The 21,831-nt window shown below is 40.1% G+C and overlaps 2 protein-coding genes across 2 annotated transcripts; both read right to left on the reverse strand.

Annotated features, from left to right (window-relative positions):
* Window positions 1-1,076: 1,076 nt before the first annotated feature.
* On the reverse strand, window positions 1,077-21,251 carry LOC100454916 (olfactory receptor 2T2). Its single transcript, XM_054560592.1, has 4 exons — window positions 21,159-21,251; window positions 17,676-17,781; window positions 2,408-2,796; window positions 1,077-2,263 (listed from the first exon to the last, which is right to left on the reverse strand). The coding sequence occupies exons 3-4, from the start codon at window positions 2,773-2,775 to the stop codon at window positions 1,801-1,803; spliced, it is 831 nt and encodes a 276-aa protein (XP_054416567.1). The 5' UTR covers window positions 2,776-2,796; window positions 17,676-17,781; window positions 21,159-21,251; the 3' UTR covers window positions 1,077-1,800.
* Window positions 13,266-14,217, reverse strand: LOC100432007 (olfactory receptor 2T27-like). Its single transcript, XM_009235492.3, is given in 2 exon segments — window positions 13,266-13,301; window positions 13,303-14,217. Coding segments are annotated over 2 exon segments (951 nt in total).
* Window positions 21,252-21,831: the final 580 nt, after the last annotated feature.

Consider the following 21,831-nt stretch of genomic DNA (forward strand, 5'->3'; position numbering starts at 1 on the left):
TGCCAAGAATTAATCTTGGAAACATAAGAATAAAAGTCCTGATTTTTAATATATAGCAACTGAGAAAATGGGAAAGAAAACACAGATGTCCCAGGATAGAGCACAAATGCAATGTGAACTGAAGGAGTTTTGCAGAGGGAAGAAAGTTCGAGAAGGTTCTAGCTAAGGCAGGAGAATGGAGAATAGGGAAGGCATTAGTGCAGAGACACAAAGGAATTAAACGTGAATGGAGCCGAATTGAAATAACACTGAGGATATTTCATAAATGAATCCTGGTCTGTTTCTTCACTTAATCCCTCCAGGACATTCTTCCATCTCTTTTCCATGTGTTTGATATCAGGGTAAAGAACAAATTATTAGGAACCTTCTGAACGAAAAGCCACCTAGGGGTTAGCATATTGAAGGGAATATTCTTTATCTACGTCAGCAACAATGGAGGAAACATTTTTCCATCTATCTATCTGTGTCAACACTAGAACAACATAAGGCTGAGTAACGTTTGCTTAGTCTTTGTCAACTATGTAACCGCTCTGTCCAATGTTTTCTAAGCCTTCTATCAATAAATAAACACCAGGTCCGTCAATATTTTTTATGTCTCATTTCAGGACCTTACACACAGGAGGCTAAAATTACATGAATGGAGGGGTCAGTGTAGTCTTTGCTTAGTATTCCACCAAAGTTACACATCTATCAAAGCACCACATCTAACTCCAGCTAATTACAAAAATACTTGTTTTTAGCATATCAATGAAGATGTTGAGAATAAGAAAATTGAGCAACTTATTCCAAGGGAACTAAGTTAGCTAATAAAATGTCTTGGTTTATTCATTCTACATTTATCTATTAACAATTTGAGCATAAATGGCAGTTTTGTAGGTTTTTGGCCATGTAACTCTCTTAATGGCAGAGTCAATTTTCAATCAATGAATCAATATTTCCAGGAATATATTAGACTCCATGTGAACAAAGGCAGGGCAAGTGTTTCAGAGGTAAGTGATAACATTCATAAAATGTAACTAATACGGAACCAAAAATAGTATCGCCTATTTTCTAAATAAAACTGCTACACGTTTATTAGCACTAGAAAATATTTTACTTGTATTGAATGTTTAAAATTAAGTCATCAAGGAGATGACAAATGCTCCTTCCAATTTCCATTCAAAAGTTGGTCAGCAATACAGACAGGCAGGACTCACGATCACACGTTAGCAATACAGAGAGGCAGGACTCATGATCACATGTTAACATTACAGACAGGCAGGACTCATGATCACACGGCAACACGGGCACTTCCAAGGGCTGCTTGGCTTGCCATGAATGGTTTGTAGGGCTACTTGACTGAGAATGCCCTCTGGAAATGTTTGTGAATCCAGTTGAACACGTTGACTCATGCAGAGATGCTCGCCAGCTTTGCTACTGTTCTTAAGTAATCCTTGCAACAGGTTGATTTTGCCTGTTAATTTTGAATGCTAAAAGTGACACTGAATATTCTTCAGAACCAATACCATATTTTCTGTAATAGCTGCGTAATTGGCCGCATCACCGCGGATGTTTGCACTAGTCCCCCCTAGTCCTTCCCGATCGCAGTCACCACCCTCATGCTCTGGGAGTCCTTCCCGATCATAGTAGCCACCCTGATGCTCTGGGAGTCCCCCACTAGTCCTTCCCGATCATAGTCGCCACCCTGATGCTCTGGAGTCCCCGCTAGTCCTTCCCAATAACAGTCACCAACCTGATGCTTTGGGATTCCCCACTAGTCCTTCCCGATCAGTTGCCACCCTGATGCTCTGGGAGTCCCCGCTAGTTCTTCCTGATCACAGTCACCACCCTGATGCTCTGGGAGGAGCCACATCTCCCTAGTACTTTCCTCAGAGCTGCGGCCACATCTTTATTCCTCAAGCTGTAGATGAGTGGGTTGAGCATGGGGGTGAGGATGGTGTAGAAGGCAGACACTACTTTATCTTTCTCTGGAGTGTGGTAGGAGTGGGGCAGCACGTTGGTGTAGAAAGCTGCCCCGTAGAAAACGCTCACCACCATAATGTGGGAGGAACACGTAGCAAAGGCTTTGCGCTGGCCCTCAGCAGCGTTCATCCTGTGGACAGTCAGGAGGATGTGCGTATAAGACACAGAGATGATGGATAGAGGGATGAGCAGCATCAGCACGCAGCAGGCATACATCAGGGTCTCATAGAGTGATGTGTCTATGCAAGACAACTTCAGCACGGCTGGGATCTCACAGAAAAAGTGATTGATCTCTCGGGATCTACAGAAGGGGAAACTCATAGTAACAGGAGTCAGCATGAACCCATCCAAGGAACCACCAACCCAGGAGCCGACAACCATGAATAAGCAAACCCTGCGGTTCATGAGGAGAGGGTACCGTAGAGGGTTGCACACAGCCACGTACCGGTCATAGGCCATGAGACCCAGCAGGAAGAATTCCCCTCCAATCAGGGTCAGGTAGAGGAAGATCTGAACTGCACAGCCCAGGAAAGAAATAGTCTTGTCCTTGGACAGGAGGTCCTGGAGCATCTTGGGGACAGTGATACAGATGTAGATAGTATCCATGATGGAGAGCTGGCTGAGCAAGAAGTACATGGGTGTGTGGAGGCGGGCGTCCATGTGGATGAGCAGAATCATGACCACATTGGCTGTTATAGCCACCACAAAGATGGAGAAGACTATTGCAAAGAGAAGGCCGGGGAAGGCAGGATGGGTGATGAGGCCTGTGAGGACGAAGTTAGTGGAGTTCTGGAGAAGACCCTCCATGCCCATGGTCCATGACAGCTCCTTGGGCTGTAAAGGCAGAAATCTGGCAGCTTATTTAATGACCTGATATGTAGGAAGAGCCCACCAGTAATAGCATGTCAGAAGCAGCGTGAGATCAAGAAAAGATCACCTACTTCAGGATCATTTGAAATCCTGGGTTTCAGTATTAATGATCTGTATGATATTGGACAGAAACTCTCAAATAATTTCATCATCTGTGAAAGGTCCTCATAGTTCTGTACTCTACAGGCTGGATGTGACATGTAAATGTAATAATTCATACAGTACCTGGTTTAGAATCTGATTTTTACTTTGAACTATCTTCTGAATACATTTTATAATCTTATCACTTTTAGATTGAGGGTGGTTACTGTGCCTTATTTCCCATTTCGCCTTGCAATACATGATTTGAATTTAAATTGCTCCCTATCTCCAATGAGATGATTGTACTAAAGGCATACGCAGACATCTATTTGTGACTTAAATTGATAGAAAATATCTACATAACTGACTTTTGGCTGTTGTTGTTACTGAACAGCTTTATGAAAGTCTGGAACACCAAAGCAGTACAGATGACCTTATTTGGGGTCAGGAGCCACACTGTCTTGTGGTTAGACTTTTGTCCTGCAAAAGGAGTTCATGTTTTAGGCATGGATTGCTGTGAGAACTTGTGTCTATTCTCACAGAATTTGGGGATCATAAATCTGGCAGGACGACCACCACAAACTGCTTCAGAGGAGGGCTTTAGTTTCGTTATCGTGGTGGTGTTTCTGGTTGACACAATGAATTCTGCCAAAATTTTATGACTAAATACTGCATCATATAATTCAATCATGACCTAATCTTCTTAAAATATTGTTTAGCCAAAATGTTAGAGTTTCTCTGAGAGTGGCATCCTGAACCTGTCTTAATATTGTATCATCCTAGGAATCCACTGCTAGTTGGGTTTTTTCCTCAAGTTTATTTCTCTACCATTTTACTGATCCTTCATGTTTATATAAGTAAAAACTAAAGTCGGGCGCAGTGGCTCACACCTGTGATCCTAGCCCTTTGGGTGGCCGAGACAGGCAGATCACCTGAGGTCAGGTCTTCGAGACCAGCCTGGCCAACATGGTGAAACCTCATCTCTACTAAAAATACAAAAATTAGTCGGGCATGGTGGCAGGTGCCTGTAAAATCCCAGCTACTCAGGAGGCTGAGGAAGGAGAATCGCTTGAACTTGAGAGGCGGAGGTTGCAGTGAGCTGAGATCGTACCATTGCACTCCAGCCTGGGGGACAAGAGTAAGACTTTGTCTCAAGAAACAAAACAAGAATACAAAGAAAAACTATAGGATGGTAAAGAAATTTCTGAACTCAGAAGACACAGCAGTATCAAACATTCCTTGAATAAATGGAATGAATTCTCATGCTTTTTTATTTTTGAGTAATGTGAATGCGTGTCCCTTTTATATGTTCAGGGATACTGAGGGATGAATTGTTCCTTTTTATTATTAGATTATGGTGTATTTCTTCTGATTTTAGTGACAGGATTACTGAAGAAACTTATTTCTGTCAAACGTTTTGGCCACCAATACTACAAATATATCTGAATCTTTTGGTTCCAGAATAGTCAAATTTACAGACCCTGAAGCATCAAGAAGGAATAAACTCCCCTTATGTTGAAACAAAAACAATAGGAACAGTAGAGACAGTTTTCCTTTTTAGTGCTTGAAGATGGAGATACGAGTAATAGGCCTAAAAGATGAGTAAACATCCAAAGAAAAAAAAAAAAGCAATTTTTGTGTTGGTTTGTGCTGAAACTTCAGTTTATCACACCTTGGTTGAGGATGAGAAAAAAAACAAATACATGAGCATCAAATATTAACTCCTGTCAAGCGTGATAAAAGTCAGCTATTTTTACCTTCTCTAACAGGTGAAAGATTTTGTGATAGCCACAGCTTTGAATCATGGGTCAAGAGACTATTTAAATATAAAATTCCATTTGCAGTGGCTTTTGCAATAGCTTGTTGTAAATTAAAAATATTAATCTCGCAGACAGTAAGTTTGTCTTGACCCACATCTATTGTTTCACTTAAATGCATTATGGATGTTATACATTAATTACTATAGCGTTAAGTTAGCTTACAATCATACTTTTAAAAATACACTTTGAGAAACAAATAGGCAAGAATGAGACAAATGAAAATGACCTAAGAATATAACCAATTACTTTTGAATCAGAACATGAGCCAGAGCATTTTGTTCATGTAAATAATCAGACTCCACTTTACAAGGTATTCAAAGAAGAGGCAAAACACTATTGCCTCAAATGTCTATGATAAAAGGATAAGAACGTTTTCAATTCCTAGATTTTATCTTAATTGTAGGATCCCAGAAGAGGAGAGTAAAAAAGCTGAAACAGGAGAAAGATGATTTTAGCCACCTCCTTTTTTTTTTTTTTTTTTTTTAACACGGTCTCGGTTGTATAAAAATAATTAGAGGTTGCTTGTGAGTGTTGTGCGTACATGTGTGTGTAGTGTGTTCATATGTGTGTGAGCATGGCATGTGTGGTGTGTGCATCTGTGAGTGGGTGGGGATATGTATAGGGAACAGGCCCTGCTGAAGAGCAGAACACTACGCATCGCTTGGCACAAACGAGCAATTCACCCATTTCAATGGAGCCAATATTGAGAACCAAATGTGACATGTTCAAATGCGTGCCTAATATTATTCCATAGGATACTGGGCATTGCAAGTAGACAGTGAAAATATTTGCATTATGGACAAAATATGTTATCGGTTACTTCTGTTTACATCAGTTCCGAGCATCTACATTTTAACATTAGAATTGACGCTATTGTTTAGCATTGTGTGTGGTTTGGCTTATTCACACATACAAGATCCTAGATTTCATTCCCCATCAGGTCATCTTTCCCCCACTATCATCATTCTCCACTCTAAGACCCTTAGGTTCCTTCATCAACTAGTCTTTCAAAAAAAAAAAAAAAAAAAAAGAAAAGAAAAAGCTTTTATTTGCATTGATCAAAGCTTCAGGCTGTTCAAGGTGGGGAATTGTTTGTCCCCAGTGCAGATTAGAACATAACCCAGAACCCCTGACCCCCAGGACCAGTTATAACATCAACCAATGTTGCAACATAATTATCTGGCAGGAATGAGAGGGTGGGAAGATCAAGCCAAGAGGTGGAAGACACCGTACACACAGGAGCTCTTTTTCTGTTATCTGCACACTTTGGGCTGATGGGCAAGGGATGAGTGAGCCAAGAGGCATTTATTCTACCTGTGGTCTGCCACATGGAGAGAAGAGGAAAAGAGGAGGAGAATCTCTCTGCAGGGTGCCAGGTGATCAAAGCTGTATGTTTCAGGACAACAGCCCTGGAGTTGTTCTGGGAAAAGCCATAGAAATCAAGAACAACTGGTGACTCACTGAAAATTGTACAAAGAGATCTCCAAAAGAGGTCAGATGTTCTTCTACCAGGGAGAAGAGCTTAGAGCAATTCATTCTGACACCCCTTTCCGGGAATTCAGCATGACTAGAGCTATGAGAAGTATCTGCCAGTGTCCTTTCTGTGGCAATAAAGCTGCTAACCAGAACTGATCTTCTCCACTTGACACAACGTACCTGTAAAGCTTTAAGGGGAAGGGTTTTCCATTCCATCCTTAGAGACAGAGTGCCTCAAGCGCAAACACATTCCGTATTCAAGACACTTACCTAGTACTGTGTGGGCTATGAAGATAGAACTGACTATTCTTAAGGAGTATATAGTTAAGTTTGATTAATGTATCATATCAAAAATCCTCATAGAAGCAGATCATTTTAAGTCTAAAGTGGGGATTTCTAAAAATGAAAATATGTTGGGGACTTTTTAAAGGTGTTTAACCACAAATAACACAGCTAATTCCATTATGCTTTGCTCAGCTGTCAAATTGCTCTGGGGATGACACGCATAGTTACTTCTCCAGACTTCAGGGTTCTTTCAGTAAAAGAATGGCATGTCACCAACATATTACTAAGAGCTATATGGCGCTTAGGATAAGAGTCATCGATTATTTGTTCCTGAATGAGAAAAAGAGGGCCAAGGATAGTATATTGGGATCTTTCTGCTTTGATTAAAGCTTATAGAGAAGATAAATGGTGTGAAAGGCACTAAGAGATAGAAGAAGAGAAACAGGAAGTTTGGTATTCCCCAAACCATAAACAAATAGGGCTTTACATGTGCTGGGTACTTTAGAAGTTTTACATACATGAAGTCATAGCAAACCAGAAGATGCTATGCATAAGTTTGAGTAGTAGACAAAGGTAGTTTCCCCCTTATCTGTGGGAGACAGTTTTCAAGACCCCCACTGGATATCTAGAACTGCAGATAGTACTGAGCCCTATATATACACCATATTTTATCCCATGCATACATACCTATGATCAAGTTGAATTTATAAATTAGGCACAGTAAGATTAACAATAACTAATAAAATAGAATACCTAAAACAATATTCCATGGCTATAACTTTCAGTTTGATGTGATAGCAAAACTTGCATAATTTTTTCCTTCATGATTTCAAAGATAAAGTTTTTCTTAACATAGATCTTGGCAAACTCAGCTTATGAGGGTTTCTCTCTCCTTAAGAACTTTCACCTTTTTACTTAAAGCAAGCACCTTACAGCCTCTCTTTGGCACATCTAAATTGCCAGCTTCACTACTCCATCTCTTTGGGGCCATTAAGAAAAACTGAGTTACTTGAACACAAGCACTGAGTCCGCCACAGTCGATTTGATAACCTAGACAGCTACTGAATGACTCAGGGGGTAGCAGACAGTGTGAATAAACTAGACAAAGGGATGATATTTCACCACACTACTCAAAGTGGTGTGCAGTTTAAAATTTGAGATTTTTCATTTAATATTTTTTAAACATGGCAGATAGCAACCTGGCAGATTACAGGTAACAAACTATGGAAATGAAAGTGTTAAGGGAGGAATACTATGTCAGAATTCTTTACCTCAAAGTTTCACCCTAGGGCTAGAGGCTGAAAGGATCTTCAGGAGAATCTAAGCGATCACTGCTTTGAAAATAGTGGCTCACAAGAACCAGAAGACAGGAGTCAGTTCAGTTAAACAGTGCAATAGTGGAGAGGGAAACCGGTCTGATCCGAAACTCGAGACTGAAGGAGAGAGGACATCATCAAAGACAGTGTAAGTAATGTCAGAAGGCTCGAAAGCGGGAATTAGCAGGCACCGGGGTGGAAGAAAAAGGGGAGAGTTCAGTCTAACTACAGCTGAAGAGCCCGTGGAGAGCTGAGGTGTGTGGGGTGGAGTGCGGCTGGAAAGTGAAGGTGGAGAGACCAGAACTCAGTGTCTAGAAATAAGGTGTAAATGGGAGTTGTTTCAGTCAGAAAGTTACATATGCTGAAATAGGTACTTACGAAAGATCTAGCAGTTTTAGTTTTGAAAGCAAGATTAATATTAATTGCTACTCATAAGTGTTCATAGCCACAGTGGGCTTTGGCCACAGAACTCCTTTTCTTCTACCTACACAAGCTACTGCTGAACCCCGTCTAACTTTTATGAATGAACGCATTTGGGACCTTGCTTCCTACATTAATCAGATTTTATCCTTCTCTCCACAGCAACATAGTTCCCTTACCTTTTCTCCAGTTCTAATTACATACTGCCTTAGTTACCACCCCCTTTATCTGCATATTTAAATGGTAACTGTTTTCATTCATGGAAAAGTAGTCTACTTTCCCTCCCAATCCCAACTGACAATTTGGAAATTTTCAGTGTGGAAAGTTAGGCATAAGTTAGAAGAGGTTTTCTTGGCTAAAAAAAAAATAAAAATCAGCACTATAATGGCATGTAGGTGAACATTTATTGAACACTTACTATGCCAGAAATTAGTTCAGTTTGAAGAATACAGGTTTTAATGCTAGATGCCAACTTACCTAAACTATATTGTCAAGGATATCACCAATGGACTAGAAAGAAAGAAGTGCATCTGGTTTCCTGGAGCATTGAAAGTAAAAGGTCTAAATTCCAAGCTGCCAGAAGGAGGGCTGTGATTTGGATGTGCAGAGGAATGCTTCTGGGCAGCGGTGTCAGTTTGTGTGGTGGCAAATAGAAATCAAAGGATCTGGTATATGGCCCATCCAGTCCACCCTGCTAATACTGTGGAAGAGGAAATGGAGAATGAGGGCATGGAGGATTACACAGGAGCAGCAGTGGTGAGGCGAGCTGAGCTGAGGCGAGGGGCAGACACCTGCAGCTTATAAACACAATGCACTCATTATTATACCCCTATAGTCTGAGCTTCCAAAATGTCCATATCTCCCCCCCCTTGGGCTCCAATTACTCAGCTCAACAGGCTTTTATATGCCATGCTAAGATGGCTTCTAGGAGACCTCTTTAATAGTTTTATATTAAAAAAAGATTTTATCTTAGGCACATGTGGATGCCTTATGGGTTAAATAGGAGGAAGGAGGTTAGAATGAAATAAAATCATAATTTCCCCTCCAAGCATGCAAGAAGTCTTCAGCCACACCTAAATGCATATGAAGGGAGCAATCAATCATTTAACTTAAAATGTAAGTTAAAATTTTAACAAAATATTCAGAGGGCAATCTATGCTTATCCAATAATATGCACCGCTGCTACCAGTTAAGTCAAACTTTCTCAGTGTGAATACAAAGCACATTCTTCCAACTGTCAGCTCTTACATGCCATTTTCCTTCAGTAAATCTATTCATGTTCTACTAAACTATTAGATTTCCCTTAGCTTCCCACGTTTCATGCTAAATGCCCTTTTCCAGTTGTCTGCTTGCCAGATAGTGAATATATGTATTTATGCTTCTTAATCTTGAAAAGACCACTGCCTCAACTTATTAGCAGATAAGCTCACAGTAAGGTGGCCTTCCAATAGTTATGGAGTAATACCTAAACATCCCAGTAGTCTCGGTAATGTTCTGTTTTTCATGAAAGTCTAAGATCCTACCTCAGAGAAGCTGGGTCCAAGTCTTCCCACTGCTGCTTTAGAATGTCAGACTTCTTAAATACATTGTGTAGGGGTGAGGCTAGGTCAAAAAGTCTTTTCACTAATAGATTCCCACATCCCCCAGGAAGAATTCCTGGGTTAGCAATTAATCCAAGTTGACTGGGTTTACCATGAACTTTAGAAGCAGCCCATCCTTTCTTGCAGAGGGTGCATTGTTTTCCCAAGTGAAGGACTGGAATCGTTTCTTGGTATTTCATCATGAAAATGTCTTACTGAATCTTGGCATCTCTCCAGAGAGATTTTAAGGGCAGTGATGTGGGGATAACAGCCTCGCTCCAAATTGAAAATTAGATTTTAAATTTCTTTAGAAATAGAGGCTATGACAAACTTAAAAACCTCTCAAAAGTCACTGGCCTCTTTTGTTTGGGGAGAAATCTTTAAAGTTAATAAATGTGAACCAAAAAGCATTGGAGCCAAGTCTCAATGTAGAGGTTTTTGGTGCCAAGGTTGAGGATGCACCTGGGAAAAAGGAACAAAATGACAGGAACATCTGAGATTTGTGCTTCTTCTAAAGAGGGTTGGGAGGCTTCAATACTTAAAAGGGAAACAGTGAGCATTAGAGGAAAAAAAAGAAAAAGGAAGTGTGAATAAATGAAGTCGTTGCCTTCTTTCGAGGTTTTAATCAGTGTTCACTGAATTCGCACTTTAGATGTGACAGGAGAGAGTTTAGAGGAACAGTCACCTGGGTGTTCATCTCCTGCTCAGTGAGTCTGGATTGTATATAAGATAAGGTACACAGCAGAGGAAGCAGTCAAATATGCATTTGTTTCAGGGGAGTGGAGGGATGACTCTCCCAGGCCTGTCTTTGTCCACTGCCTGTCAAGATAAGCCATTCATTTACATTGTCAGCATGACATTCAACAGAATGGTTTTAGGGTAAAAATCTCTGGGCCAGCAAGGAATTTTCTTGCTAGCAGACTGTGAGGGAGGTCCCTTGGGGAGGTATGTAGCTTTCTACCTGTGTAGCTGTCCATTTGGGAACAGTATGGAATCTGTAGCCCCATAGTCGGGAACAGACATGGAATATAGTTTTGCATGACAGTTTTCCCAAGCTTGACTTTTCCCTTTGGCTTAATGAGTTTGGGTCACAAGAGATTTTCCTTCTACTTTCTCCTACCTTCTATTTTCACAAAAGTGGCATTTGTCACTTGTGTTTTTCAGAATGATTTGTCTTATGCATAGTACAGAAGAATATTGAATTCAGTAGGAATAAAGGAGACATGAGAAATAAGAATGAGGGAAAGAATGCAACTGGTAGAGAAGAAAAAAGTGAGGGTAATACAAGTTATACATTTTCTAAAATTTTTTCACCAGAGCATATTAAGATATTTAAACATTAGGAAAATTGAACTTCCTAACATTTATTTCTCTAATGGGGAAAAGAAGGTGGTCTTATTACTAAAGTTCTGCTTCCCAAACATCATTGAATGCTTTTCATGCATTAAGTCAGCTAATGGTCACATTACTTATGATTTCTAGTCATCACAAATCCATTAGACATATACCTTACACCCTCTGTTACAGATAGGCAGAAAACCCTATACCTTTTCAGCCTTTAGAATGTGATTCAATAATCCTTCCTGAAGAATATTTTATATGTCATCCATAAATTCTCCAGACTAGCTATTGGATTGATTGTATAGACTCTTCCCTCTGGTGTGGTATGCCTTTCTACAGAGCCACAAAAGGGTTACAACCAATATTGATCCTCTCAACCCTGGATTGGTCTCAGTGTCCGGTGTGGCTACAGCCACAGGGGAGCTGATTTTGCTCTCAACAGCCACATCAGTTTTCCTCAAGGTGCCATGTAACTATAATTTTTATAGTTATGTCATGAAAGCATTTGAGAAGTGCTGCTATATCAATTAGGTTGGGCTTGTATTAACTTTCCCAAGGAAAAATAACAGACCTGTGAACAATGTATTGATCGGTATTAGTTTCTAACTCATGTGTCAATATTTTGTCTAGTGTTGAACTTAGTTATCTTGTAAAAATAGTCTAAATTATTTATATAAGATATTTTGTGGTGTCTCAATCTTTTCATGTTTCTTATTCACCTTTTTTCTCTTCCTCCGCTTTAACTCTTATTCAGGAAGTAATCCTTTTGTGTCAGTAGGTATAGACTTGGTTGCTACAAGCCAAGAGTGACTCCCACAGTTTGGAGTTTAGATTGTTTTAATTTCAGATAATTCTGCCTGCCCACTCTCACTCCATTCCAAAGTGCCACTTGACATTTTGGGTGAATCCGTATTTGGCAAAACCTTGCTAGTTATTATAAGACTTAAGTGTTCTTTCTATATTTCTAAAGATACTGGCCCTCTGCTCATGTCTCTGAGAAACAGATGATTAATCCATTTTCACGCTGCTATAAAACACCCAAGACTGGGTAATTTATAAAGAGGTTAAATGGGCTCAGTTCCACATGGCTCGAGAGGCCTCACAGCCATGGTGAAAGGTTAAGGAGAAGAAAAGGCCAGTCTTACATGGCAGCAGGCAAGAAGCATGTGCAGGGGAACCACCCTTTGTAAAACCATCAGATCTTCTGAGACTTATTCATCATGAGAACAGCATGCAAAAAACCCACCCCCAGGATTCAATTACCTCCCACTAGGCCCTTCCTACTACACATGGGGATTATCGGAGCTACAATTCAAGATATTTAGGTGGGGAAACAGCCAAACCATTATCAGAGACACAATCCAATAAGTTCTTAACTGGAGGTTCTGGCGAGAAAAAAAAATATGCTGAGATTGCCAAGATCTACAGTAAGAATGAACCTTCTTTGAAATTGTGTAGAAGGGAAAACACATTTGTGGCAATTTTGTTGCCACACCTCAAACTGCAAAACTTATCACACTGTGTCTGTGAGTGCTTAGGTAAGAAAAAACATTACATTTATGGTAGAAGATGAGCAAATATGTTGTGACTGATGGCAGTCAGTTTCTATAGTTCTATACTATGGTTTCAGGCTTCCCCCAGAAGTCTTAGAACACAGCCTGAGGATAAGATGGTGACTGCTATATTTGAAATATGATAAATATTTGATGAGTTGATTCTTTGTCATGGTCAATGGACAGTGTCTAAAGGGGAAAAGTCGAGAGAAGTCAGGGTAGTTGTTGAAGATGACCGTTTTTGTCATGACTGAGCAGAGCCAGAAACAGGCTACTCCATGATTTTTAGTGGAATACACACCTTGTTAAAACGTCATGGGTGACTACTAAACCTCAACTTTACACCTACCCCATCCCAAACTGTTCATTGTTCAGAACCTTCAATACCTTTAAAAAAAAATGAAATCCTTAAGATCCCAGGCAGCTTTCCAAATCCCATAAATGCCCCACAGTTGCTGGCATGGGGGTGACTTGTTTCCAGGCAGAGAATATTTAAATTCAAGGGCAATGATAAAGTCTTGTATCCTTCATTTCAAGTCTCTAGCAGCATATGCTATTTCTTTAGAAAGTGGTTACCTTTCCTGAGGACACACACCTCCGCCACAACCTTCTGTAGGGCCCCTGTGACATCCTTGTTCCTAAGGCTGTAAATGAGTGGATTGAGCATAGGAGTGAGGATGGTATAGAAGGCAGATACAGCTTTGTCCTGCTCAGGGGTGTGGTAAGAGTGAGGCAGCACGTATGTGTACCTGGCAGCCCCATAGAAGAGGCTGACAATACCCATGTGTGAGGAGCAGGTGGCCACAGCCTTTCGCCTCCCCTCTGCCTCGCTCATCCTATAAACAGTAACGAGAATTCTTGTGTAAGAGCCTGAGATGACAGAGAAAGGGATGAGGAGCATCATAATACAGCAGACATACATGGCTGTCTCATAGGTAGATGTGTCCATGCAGGAGAGCTTCGTAAGGGCAGGGACCTTGCAGAAGAAGTGGTTCTCTCGAGAAGCACAGAAGGGGAACTGCATGGTGACAGGGGTGAGCAAGAAACCATCGATAGACCCTCCCAGCCAGGCTGCCGCCACAACCAACCAGCAGATCTTGCGGCTCATGAGGACAGGATAGTGGAGAGGGTTGCAGACGGCTACGTAGCCATCATAGGACATGAGTCCTAGGAGGAAGAACTCAGCCCCTGCTAAGGTCAAGTAGAAGAAGTGTTGGGCAGTGCATCCTGCAAAGGAAATGGCTCTCTGGCTCATCACCTGGTCGACCAGCATTTTGGGCACCATGGTGGAAATACACAGGATGTCCATGAGGGAGAGTTGGCTGAGCAGGAAGTACATGGGGGTGTGGAGGCGGGAGTCTATGTGGATGAGAATGATCATGACCGTGTTGCTGGCTACGGAGGTCACAAAGACCAGGAGAATGAGGGCAAAGAGAAGCCAGGGGAAACGGGCGTTGCTGAACAAACCCAAAAGGATAAAGTCGGCATACACGGAATAATTGCCCTGCTCCATAGCTCTGTAGGGTACACAAAAGAGATAGATATGATAAAGTTGGAAAGGTATGTGATTTACATAAGACATTATGATGCAGTCATGAACAAACCAAGGTCAAGTCATCTTATTTCTTGAAGCTCATAATTTCCTGACAGAACTGCCTGAGCAGGATTGGGCTACATCTCATTATACCATCATTGTTCATTTAAGGATTTTCTTGATTTGGTGATTACTATTTAGAGTTCACAATGAAACAATCTTTGTTCATGACCATTTATTTCTGTCTTTCGAGTACCTTATATTGGTGAGGATACACCTAAGACATAATAATGGAACCAGCCTGATTGCATAGGATAGGGTGGTGGGGAGGAAAGGAGGATTGTCCGCATCCTACACTGCTCTCCTTAGACTAGTTCTCACACTTAGAATCCAGTTTCAAAATCACCATGAGTATGTATTTGCCTATGGAAAAATAACTGCATTATTTGACCTAATTTATACCATTCTTGACACGCTTGTACATTGTAAAATTTGAGTGCTCAACTTACATGTATCAGGTGGAGTATTTGAGAATGAGCCTGTGTTGAATAAAAAGCTGAGTTCTGAGAAGTCATCTAAGAATTCATAGGAAGAAAAATCATGGGAGAAAACGTTGAGGGTCAAGTGGGGTTTGCTTTCCTTCTTGCAGCAGCTAACTACCAATTATTAACATACAACTCATTGAAATGTTATAATCCAACTTATGAAAAAATAAACTAGTTTAAATATTAGAGACAGTGTATCCCAAAAGGGATTTCTCAAACTTGTAGATTATGCATATATATCCATATCAGTTAAATATTTTACGTTTAGGAACACTTATGAGTTATTTGGATAGCTTCTCCCTGCATCATACAGATCTCTACACTATCCAGTGTGGTAGCCATGAGTCTTATGAAGCTGTGAAGCCCCTAAAACATGACTGCTCCAAATCAAGATGTGCCGTCAGCACAAGTTAAGAATTCAAACACTTGTTAAAAATATAAAGTTTTAAGGAGATGTGTTGCATATATTATGGTAACTTTTAGATATATTTGGATAATACAGATTAAAATTAGTTTCACCTGTTTTTTTACATTTTTAATGTGGTTACTAGAAAATTTAGAATTATCTGACTCCCCTAGGATTTCTACTAGGCAGCACCAGTCTAGAGTTATCCCTGAGAATATGACAGCTCCAAATACCTTCATCCAAACCAGTCCTCCAGAATTAAACACACCCCAAATTAGACAATTGATCCAAAAAATTTAGGTGTGTACCAAATTAGAAAAATGGCTTTACTTGTATATGCATTCACCTGCAAATAGCAGTAAGAACATTAATAACTGATTCGTAAATTTTACGTTTCCAAACAACTTTGTAAGATACTAGACCATTCTACAGTTGAAAATAATGAGGCTTAAGGAAACTTCCCCAGAGGAACATGGTTTTCTTTAAACAGTGACAGTGTAATTGTTCTATGCTGTTTTCCAACAGGACAAAGTAGACATCAATTCATTCATTCCATAAATGTTTCCCGAGAAGCACATTGGGTAAGCCAAAGTTTGATATTCTGAAAGGACTTGAATATAAGACATTGTCTGTCTTCAACAAGGAGCCTAGAATTGAGGCACATGAAGAACGTGTGTTGTGTGATCACAGGTGCACTTTCAGAATGGTTTTAAGACCTCAGCAGTTTTGACTTATTTGGTATGTGAACAAAGGACAATAAAAATGATGGAAGCTGCAGCCCACTGGCTGGTAGACAGGAACTTCACACCAGGGCCCCTCAGTACATTCCACCACAACCATGCCACAATGGATGGATGGAAAACGATGAAAATTAAATTCTCAGATTTTTACTGATGAAACCCACATTATATCCTTATGCATTTTTCAGTTCTCATTCTTGAAATATTACCAGCTTTATGCCGGAGTTTTCCATCAGCTGATTTATAATGTATCTATTATTTAAAAAACTGTAAACCATTGGGGAAATTAAAGGCAAACATTTAGTAGCAATTCGTATGGTGGAGGAGCACTAAATGCTCACCCAGACCTGGTTGTCCATAATTTAATAAGAACAAGATCCTTGGAGGGCTATGCTTGTTATTTCACAGTAAATTCAGAGAATGGTGGCTACCTACTGGGGACCAGCCACAGTGACTGCTATTGGTCCACTGGGAATATTAAAGCCCAAGAGGAAAAAATGGGTCCAAAAATATCCTTATCAGGGCAGCTGTGTCCTGAACCCTGACCATGAATACTCCTGGCCCTGAAACTTGCTAATGAGACCCTGGGGATCTCCCCAGCTTTCTTCACAAAGGGAAAGGGGAGATATGAGTGGCTCCTAACCACTCAGATTTTAAAACCATTTTCCACTCTGGTAGTGTTGATTCATTCCCTGTATTTTAAGAATTACCCAGTATAGCAACATTTAAGCATACTTAGAAAATAAAGGAATCAACTGGATTATACCATGCCCCATGTAATAACTATGCATAATTCCAAACCTTAAACGTCCAGTTTTATATATACATAATATTTAGCACATCTTTCCCACGTAGTCTTTATACAGAATATTGCTGTGATTGAATAATATGACACACTCAGCTTAGTTGGTTTACATTCACATTGAGTTTGCTTATTATAAATATACAATATTCTGAGGTGAATTCTCTGGCATAATTCATGGAAAATGGCTTACTATGCTTTAGAAGCTTATCACCAAATTGTTAGATGCTGAACAGTAACAGAACACACTTGCAGCAGCATCATGCTTGCCCCAGCATTTAGCACTAGTATCTAAACTCACAATATGGATTTATGAAAAAAATTGAACATAGTATATATTTTGTCTATTTTGATTTTTCATGAACTTTTCTATATAGGTGATTTGTCAAGATTAGTGTCTATAGATTATTTAGTAATATTCTTATGTACTATTTAGTGCAGCCATTTTGCCCCCCAAGTTACTTGTAATTGTAGCTATTTGATGTTTAGGCCAAAAAGTTTTGAAATATTTAAGACATTTATTTTCATTCTGTGTGCTGGATTTTTGAAAAAGATATTTTCCATCCAGGTATGTGATTAATATACAGTTTTAAATTTTTTAAAATGTAACTATGCATTTAAAATCTTTGGTCTAGACATTAAAAACTATGCAACCATTGGTTTATGAGGTCAACCATATGATAAATTTGTACTTTAAGATCATGCCGGTGAGTTCTATCTAATTGGAGTTCTTCAAATAAGCAGGAGTTCAATTGTGAATGATGAGCAGGAATGACCTAAGTTCCAACAGTTCTCCTTGTTGATGTGGGAACACTATCATGGGTAAAATTAGTTTTCACCCTTGTTGCATGTATAAATTCTGGTATAAAAAGTGGGTACAAAAGAAAGTGCCAGGTTAGCTTTAAGATTATAATAGCAGCGACAGTTAGCTTTGGGAATCTCACCCTTTGCTGTCCATGTTTTTCTCTTCAATAGCAGATCCAGCAGCAGGTAAGCCAAGTTTTCTACTTTTCCGTTTTTGATGTTGTCGTTCTTCTGTCAGACTCTGCCCTGCATCAAAGATTGGCACAATTCTTGGTGACCATCTACCTCAGAATGCATTTGAGTGCTAAAAGGCTAAGCTAGACAGGGCATGAGGACAACAGGCATAAGAAAGGGAATATCTTGAGAAAACAGGGCTAGATGGCAACCCTGACTATAAGACATAACGAATCTGATTGTACAGAGAATTAAGTTTCCTCCCCAGCAGTATTTTCACATGAAGTGTCACTTCTAGTTGTGGAAGAAAAGATTTTCTAAAGTAAAATCACTTGGGGAATCTTTAGAACGGTAGAGAAGTTTTGATTAAGGCCGAGGGATTGTCTTGAAGCAGACCAAGGGCATGATCACCTTCAGTCTCTAGAGAAGTTGAAGTGAGTTCTTCCCCTGTCTATTCCTACCCTTGAAACATTGTTCTTGGCATTTGTCATGTAGCATTGTGAACATTAAAGATGGTTTTTAAATCAGAAAGCTGGCTTTATATTCTATCTTCAACACTGATAAGCTTCTGGACATCTGGCAAGCCACTCAACATCCTGTTCTATCAGCCTCTGGGAACTTCTATATTAAATAAGTATGGTGCAATGGTTTCTTGGAGCAGGATATGGAGGTCTATCCTAACAACCATTTTTAGAGATGCTTATGAGGTACCTAAGAAGGTAGAATACTACGAATTAGATAAGCTCTTTATGAAGATTTTAAAATTGTATAGGTGAATATATGTTGCAATGATAAAAACTGTTGGAATCTCATTATGCAGACAGATCTGTATAGAATTCAAGTAATCTGCTACATTCTGATGTACAGAAAAGATAACAGTCCATAACTAAGAAACGAGATCAAATTATGTAAGATTTATGAGTAGCACTATCCACAAGTATCTCTATAGTTCAAAGTCAGATGTATCAACTTCCACACTCCAGTATCTCTTTTGAACCAACTTTCCAGTAAGTCCAGAATCTATTTAAAGCATCCTGCAATTGATCATCAAGACTGCAAGCTTATACACTATCTTCCCCAAACATGATGATCTGAATATTGAGAAAAACCTTACAGAACTAAGGTAGTACATGCAGTTCAGCATTTCCTTTTATGAAGTATGGGGAACTAAGAGGCATACATTCAGACTTTCTAAATCTGGAAGTATTCTATATTCTGTATTCTGTATTTCAAACTTGTTTTCTGAACTGAAACAAGAATACAGGCAGGGAGTGTCTATGAATTCAAACAAGAAGGTACAGTGGATTAGGCATGGAATTACATCTTGTTGGCAGAAGGATAAGGGTCAGTCCTTAACTATTGAGACTTTAAAATACAGTGATAGGCGAATCGTTTGAAGATCTAGAAATAGACCAGCCTGAATCTGTAAATGCCTAATACTAATGCCAGTTGACAGCAGCTACATTATGCAGGCTGCTAAGAAGATAGAGATCCAGTGACTTAAATAGAGCTTGCATCATGGTGATGGCTAGTACTCCCATTCAGGAGATAAATTGACATCACTGTCTCTAGGGTCCTTGTCCCTAGCCTGCAATTACAGTTTACGTAAATGTGACAAACTCCTTCACCTTAAAAATGTAACCTCTTAATTTACAAATTAAACACCCAGATAAGTCAGGTTGCTGGCAGCTGCAGCTTAAATTGCTTTTTTCTTTTACTTTGTTCACGACATTGTTTTGAAAGTTTCTTTTTACACCTCCAACTTTTAGGCATTTTCTCTTGAAATAGAAATCAACGTTTCTAAAGTGTTGTCTTGCAAAAGATACATTTTGGCCATTCCCCATCACTCAAGTATTAGTACCTAATCATCCTGTCTTTCTTGTAATACATAAGACTTTCAGCATTGCAAGCATTTAAAAATATATACACTGAGATTAGTAAAATGAATAAGAGAAGATCTTTGGGTTACTTCAAGTAGCAGTAAGACCTCCTTTTCTCGTTCCAGTATTCTCACAAGGGCCCACACCGATTCCTGGGGGGAGCGGGGAAGAGGGGGGGCATTTTTAGACCCTGCGGTCTTGCTGTGCTGCAATCTACACCTGCATGATCTTGGCTCTTTCTCATGTAATTTATATTTACCTAACTGGTGTTTAAATTAGTGGGGGGTAGAATTCAGGTTTTCTGAGACTGAAGCTTACGGCAATCTGGAATGTCTTAAGAAAACAGGCTACAAATCATGATTGCACAGGTATATTCTATTCAGTGAAACAAATTACACCTTTAAAAAGCTGACAAAATACCACAAATACATAAAAACACCAACTTAAATCTTATTTAACTGGTTAACTTACCACTTTTACTGTTTTTTCCAACAACTGGCTACATTACTATGTACTGTAAGATAATATTTTCTATAAGCAAGAAGAGATGATTCAATCCTAGTATGGTTGGAATTTTTAAAATTTTTGGTAGTTTAGAAAATTCTTTGGGTCTTCCCCTTTTGTTTAGGATTGAGGTGCAATCTGAGAAAGCCACTGTTAAATTACTTTCATATATGACCTGCGCGCCTTAGCTTCCACAAAAGTTGACCTTAGAAAATATTTGAAACTGAGAAAAATGATTCAGAGCAGTCTGAAGAATGTGAGTTTTACAAAATGTTTTAGGCTCAGAGACATGAGTATGAGAATTCAGTAACTTCCCTAACCAGCCCTGCTCACACACGTGCGCCTGGGGTTGTTTAAAGGAATTTTATACTTTCCCTCCCCCCGTGTAGTTTCCAGACTAGCTGGTAAGTTACCTAAAATCTTACAAGTTGTACAATATGACCTTTACCAATTATCTTCATGTTCCCTACAGAGAATAGTGTATAGCTGATCAATAGCTACAGAACAATGTCTAGCTGATCAATAGTTTGTGAGCTTAGAACTTCTCTTTTCCCTTAGAAGCCCCATTATAACCGCTATTAGTTGGAGCATTTATTTAAGGCTACTAGAATCTGTCTTCAGATTGCATTTCCCAATCTTGGTCCAAATATGCTTGGTTAATTTTGCCTCAGTTTTTTCCTTTAGGTTCACAACCATCACCACCATCCATCGTCTCCAGAACTTTCTCCTCATCCCAAACGAATCTTCTGTACCCATTAAAGATTAACTATTTCTCCTTTTCCTCATCTCTGGTAACGTCTATCCTGTTTCTATGGATTTTCCTGTTCTAGGTGCTGTAGCAACCTCGTACAATGACTACTTGAGACCGTCACTACCGCAGTTACTGTTACTGCTTGAGGCTCATTACAGGACTGAGCGAAGGGAGGAAGGTAGAAATGGGGGAAACACTGTTTTAAGGCAGCGCTGGGCTCCGGGAAGAGCTCCCAGCTTCGAGTGAGCAAGGGCAGCCGCCCGAGCTGCTCAGCCCTCCGCGTTTATCGAGTAGAAAGAGCAGGGAGGACTCACGATGGATCAGCTGCGTGATTGATTCCAGGTTCACATTGTTGCGATCAGACTTTCCGACGCGCCGAATGACACACACTTGTGCCTGCGCGTGACGCCCCCCGCATAACCTCTGCGCGGCAAACGCACTTTGTCAGTTTGCCAACATTCTGCATCTGTGAGAAGCAGTTTGGCTGCTTCCTCGTCCAGCCTCCAGTGGGAAACCGAGCTGATCACGACCCTCCTTTCGGCCTCCAACTTTTTTTTTTTTTTTTTTAAATTGAATGATGTCTGTCCCTGCATTATGGGGGTTGATGTCAGCGGGACTCCGGTCGGTGCTCGTCCCGAGGGCACCCGCACGGTTTGTTCATCTCCTGTAAAGACACAGGCACATCCTCGCCCCACGTCGGTAACTACAAAAGCAAAGGCCTCTGTGGCTGCAGCCGGGAGCCACGCCACTGCTGAAGCCTCCGCTCCACAAGCTGCGGCTCAGCTTCTGCCTCTTTGCCTAATTGCTGCGGGTGAAACTTTCTATTGATAGTGAAAGATCAGCTTTTTCTGATGAACAGAAGGCAGAGAAAACAAATTGAGGCTTATCCTTCTCATGCAACAGTACAGCAAAAAAAGCAATCCTTAAGCCTTCTGCCTGCACTTCTGCAGGCGGGTCTGTTAGATGCTATGGGTTTTGACAGATCTT

Source organism: Pongo abelii, chromosome 1 (genome assembly GCF_028885655.2).
Source record: "Pongo abelii isolate AG06213 chromosome 1, NHGRI_mPonAbe1-v2.0_pri, whole genome shotgun sequence".
NCBI classification, from domain to species: Eukaryota; Metazoa; Chordata; class Mammalia; order Primates; family Hominidae; genus Pongo; species Pongo abelii.

What these genes read in the sequence shown, in the direction of transcription:
- LOC100454916 (XM_054560592.1), bottom strand. Translation starts at nt 2,775, where the DNA reads ATGGGCATGGAGGGTCTTCTCCAGAACTCCACTAACTTCGTCCTCACA. An exon ending in GGTCTCATGGCCTATGACCG is followed by an intron (nt 2,264 to 2,407) that starts GTACGTGGCTGT and finishes CCCCTTCTGTAG; the next exon opens with ATCCCGAGAGATCAATCACT.